At 30.6% G+C, this 5,414-nt stretch overlaps 1 protein-coding gene across 1 annotated transcript; it reads right to left on the minus strand.

Annotated features, from left to right (window-relative positions):
• Positions 1-3,188: 3,188 nt before the first annotated feature.
• On the minus strand, positions 3,189-3,545 carry LOC127104809 (cysteine proteinase inhibitor 1). Its single transcript, XM_051041963.1, has one exon. The coding sequence runs from the start codon at positions 3,543-3,545 to the stop codon at positions 3,189-3,191; it is 357 nt and encodes a 118-aa protein (XP_050897920.1).
• Positions 3,546-5,414: the final 1,869 nt, after the last annotated feature.

Consider the following 5,414-nt stretch of genomic DNA (forward strand, 5'->3'; position numbering starts at 1 on the left):
TGCAAATCAAATGATTTTCTTATAAAATCATTACAAAAAAGTTTGCACAAAGATAATTAGACGATGATATTATAGAACTAGATCCACAGTCCATAATGATATGAGAAATATAAACTTTTATTGATACGATAATAAGGCATACATGAGAACGATGCTATAACAACACAAGCAATATGCAATAATTCAAATGCGTTTAAAGGAAGAGAGATTCCTTAAGTATTCCGAAAACTGATCCAACACAACAGCTTCATAATTGTTATAAGATGAACCGCTTTTGGTAGAAAGAGTGAGGTGGTAGTTGGTCTGGAAGACAACCTGTAATTTATCCTTGACATCCTGTGATTCACCTTTGATAAGATTCTCAAACTCCAATGTTGCTCCTTCTTGCTTGTCGTACAGGTCGACTGCGGATCGGGCAAGGATTACCGTAGGAAGACTTATATTATCAATCCCCTAAGGGTTGTTACTAGGGTCCTACCCAGATAAGACTAATCCTGAAGGATTACCGTAGGAAGACTTGCTCCTTCTCATGTTAAAACAAGGGTATGGTCCATGATTCTAGGGTTACTATCTTAAACTTTAGATCTCAAAAGTGAGGGGATTGAGTTGTCTAAAAATAGAGCTAGCCTATCATAAGAAGACTCCCTAAACTAGGATGTACTTGCATATTACCCTTACCTATCCTAAAAAAACTTAAATAAAAAAAATCATATCATCATTTTTTGAATTCAATCATTTCAGGAATCTTAATCATCATTCAAGCACCTTAAGTATAATAGAATCCGTTAAAAAGAAAATCCTTAAGTTCAAGATAAGGGATTCCAAGACTGATAACCGAAGGAACTATGTCACGATCTTGAGAAAACATAGGAAGAACTCCCTAAATTACAAATATGGAAAGGTCTTAGACCTCTTGAGTGTCCCTATGCAAAAAGAAGCCTTGACTACCCCTAACACAACTCTTTGACCCTACACTTAAGTGTTTCTTGTTTCAAGATTCCTAATTGGCCCCGACTCTTGAAGAGTTTAGCAAGATCCTAGAGACTTCTAAACCCACAAAGGGTCCATTTAAAATGATAGGGTATCGTCCTACAGTAGATAAAATGGCTTATCACCTTAGCATCCATGGAGCTGACTTGCAAGCCAACTTGAGGGTTTGTGGAGACTTCAAGGGCTTCCCAAGAGAGTATCTAGAGAAAAAGGCTGATGACTTTGCTACTTACCTAAAGTTGGATTTCTTGGACATTATCATGATCCTCCTTACCTTCAGATTAATACTTGTTCCCACTAAAAAAGAGACTTTGTGGATTATACAACCATCAATCTGATTTTGGCCATAAAAGTTGGGGATGAAGATCATGTACCTGCTCTCCTTGATGATGTCTATCATACCCTATATCAAATACATACAAAGAGGGGAGGTATGATCTTGTGTTGTGCTTCTTTACTTTATAAATGGCTTATTTCTCACCTATCTAAGGATATAACTGTTGTTAAGGGAATTAATGGACACAAGGAGGTCCAATATTTGGTCTCACTCACTCAAAAGGATATTTTGTGGATCCCTCAAATTCTTAACTACAAGGATATTATCTTGAGTTGTGGAGGATTTCCTAATATTCCTCTTATAGGATCAATAGGATGCATAACCTATAATCATGTATTGGTTGCAAGACAATTGAGGCATCTTTTAGTTTATAAACCTGAAGATAGATTGTTGGAAGGTTTTATCTTACAAGAAGCAACTAGGAACCATCCTACTATCTAGAGGATTATTTATGCTTGGGGGTAACTCAAGAAAAGGAATCCTAAAGATACCCAGGGAAGAAGGGAAGAATCCATTGTACCTTATCCTTCGTGGATGAGAGAAAGGGTACGCATAAAAAAATTACCATTTGTTCAAGAGGGTTCAGTTGTACCAAGGGCTCATGTTCCAACTATGATCTCCTTGGAGGAAGGAAACAACCTCAACACCACCATTCTTCAGCTAAAGAAAGAAAAAAAAGGTGTTGGAAGAGAAGTTTTACCAGACTACATGTGAGAAGAATAAATTGGGCAGAGACCTTAATGTAGCGTTAGAATAACTCAAAAGGAGTGAGGAAATGACCGAATTAGAAGAAGATAAAAAGGAACAAGCCTATACTGACCTTATCGTTATTAGTTCAAGCCTCAGTGCACATAAGGAGGAACTGGGTCGAGCTTGGAGCCAAAGGGAAAAATGGAAGGATACTTGGCTAAATTCAACTAGGACTTAGAAGGAAGCAAATGACGAATATGAAGCCCGCATCCAAGCTTTGGAGGTTGAAGTCCAAAGTCTAGTTAATGCTCCATGTGAAGCCCGAAGCCAAACTACAGACTCAATATTAAAAAAAAAGAGTTGTTGAGGGACTCCCGGCCTCCCGTCCTTCTAAATGGAGTGAAGCCTACGCAGAAGTAGTAAATCTCAAGAGACATGTGAATCTCTTAAAAGAAGCGTATGATGAAATGAGGAAATGATGCAATTATGAAGAAGGTCATAATCAAGAAATAATGGACATCATCGAAGAAGACAAGGCTATTATGTTAAAACTTTAAGAGAAGGCTGGATACTATAGGCTAACAATTTAAAAAATAAATAAATTCCACTATTTCAAAAAGAAAACATAAGACATATATATCACTCATATATGAAAAGTGCAAGACAAATATTTTTCATCCATTAATATAAAAAAATATGACACAAATAATTATCATTGAATCATTAAAAAATATTTTTAAAAAGAAGAAACAAACATTTTCCATCGATATATATATATATATATATATATAATATATATATATATATATAATATAATATATATATATAATATATATATATATATATATATATATATATATATATATATATATATATATATATATATATAATAATAATATAATAATAAAGGAAAAATCTTGGTTAGATAAAAAAACTCGAGATAAGTATTTCAATGACAAAACTAAATCTGCTTTAAATCAAATGGCAATACAAATCAAATGAATTTTTCATAAAATCATAACAAAGAAGTTTGCACAAAGATAATTTGACGATGATATTATAGAACTAGATCCACAGTCCATAATGATATGAGAAATATAAACTTTTATTGATACGATAATAAGGCATACATGAGAACGATGCTATAACAACACAAGCAATATGCAATAATTCAAATGCGTTTAAAGGAAGAGAGATTCCTTAAGTATTCCGAAAACTGATCCAACACAACAGCTTCATAATTGTTAGAAGATGAACCGCTTTTGGCAGAAAGAGTGAGGCGGTAGTTGGTCTGGAAGACAACCTGTAATTTATCCTTGACATCCTGTGATTCACCTTTGATAAGATTCTCAAACTCCAATGTTGCTCCTTCTTGCTTGTCGTACAGGTCGACTGCGGATCGGGCAATTCCAACTACGTATGGATCACTGATGTTTTTTATGGGACTCCAACCGCCTGGTATAGCTTGATTCAGGATGGCAGAAGCCAACAAAATAAGGAAGAGAAGAACAAGGGATTGAAATCTCATGATGCTGGTTTGGTATTTTTTTCAAGCTTGAGAAACTAAAATGGTGTGAGTTACACTTTGTGGACTGGTGGAGTAGTTATATATATATTGTTCACAAGTTATACCATGGTAACATAATTTTTTTACTTGTGGAAATAAACAAAAAATTTCATTTAATTCTATTTTATGAAAATAAATTAATTTCTTCTTAAGTAAACAAATAAAGTTCTTTTAATACTCCTACCTTTCAATCCATTTTATAAGAGACATCTTATTTCTTATATTCATTTGAAAAACTAATGTATCTGAATTATATATAGACCAAATACATTAAATATTCAATGAAAATTAAGTTATCTCTTATAAAAAGATAAAAAGAGAAAAGAATCGGATATAATAATATGGTAAGTATTAAATAAATTTACAATTAGTTTTATAGAAAAATATGGTAAGTATTATATTTATGGAAAATATAGTGAAAAGTATTATAAGTTAGGTTATAAAAAAAGGTCTTAATATATTTCCGTATTTCTTAAATCTCATTTATAACAAATATTTGTTTAATAGGTTATTCCATATTTTTTTCATTTTAATAAACTATAAACTTTTTTCCAATTTTTTCAGTATCAATTATTAATATTTGTCATGTATGTTTTATAATATTTAACATGCACATTCTTTGATTCAATAAAATATCTATTTCATGTTTAATTTAATATTTCTTAGTAATAAAATATTTGATCGGTTATTTTTAATGTATTAGCAAATACTATATGTTTTTCACCGATAATTCTAAATAAAATGGAATAAATATTTATCACTTGAAAAACTAATGTATCTGAATTATATATAGATCAAATACATTAAATATTCAATAAAAATTAAGTTATCTCTTATAAAAAGATAAAAAGAGAAAAGAATCGGATATAGTAATATACAATATTAAATAAACCAACAATTAGTTTTATCGAAAAATATGGTAAGTATTATATTTATCGAAAATATAGTGAAAAGTATTATATGCTAGTTATAAAAAAATGTCATAACATATTTCCGTATTTCTTAAGTTTCATTTATAACAGATATTTGTTTAATAGGTTGTTCCATATTTTTTTCATTTTAATAAACTATAAACTTTTTTTCCAATTTTTTCAGTATCAATTATTAATATTTGTCATGTATATTTTATAATATTTAATATGCATTTTCTTTGATTCAATAAAATATCTATTTCATGTTTAATTTAATACTTATTAGTGATAAAATATTTGATCTGTTCTTTTTAATATATTAGCAAATACTATATGTTTTTCACCAATAATTCTAAATAAAGTGAAATAAATATTTATCACTTAAAATAAAACTACATATTCAATATTTATTATTGATAGTTAAAAAAAGCTCGAGAAAAATATTTATCACTCATACATAAAAAAGTAAAAGACAATCATTTATGTAAATATAAAAAAAAAATTAACATGGTCGAAATATTTATTGTTGATGCATGTATAAACACGAGACAAATATTTTTCATTGATACATATATTAATAAATGGAATGTTAGTTAAATAAAAGGAAAAACATTTTTAATTATATGTGAAAGTTGTAGACCATATATGTACTAGAATACTTCCATTTCCCCCTAGAGAATGTAAACCAAATGAGTGTAAGTCAAGCCTGCTGGGGTGAGCCCTTCTCACTGCCCAAAATTGAGGTTATAGTCGCTCACTGACCATAAGGCGTGTCCATTATTTGCAGTATTCGCCTCTTTGTCCGCATTACTTGCCCTATGTTGGGATTAGTTGAAATCACCTAATGCCTACTCACGAAACATGGGAATTTACTTGTCCTAACAGTATGTGTAGCGGGGTATTCGTTACCATTAGAGAT

This window comes from Lathyrus oleraceus, chromosome 7 (genome assembly GCF_024323335.1).
Source record: "Lathyrus oleraceus cultivar Zhongwan6 chromosome 7, CAAS_Psat_ZW6_1.0, whole genome shotgun sequence".
NCBI lineage: Eukaryota > Viridiplantae > Streptophyta > Magnoliopsida > Fabales > Fabaceae > Lathyrus > Lathyrus oleraceus.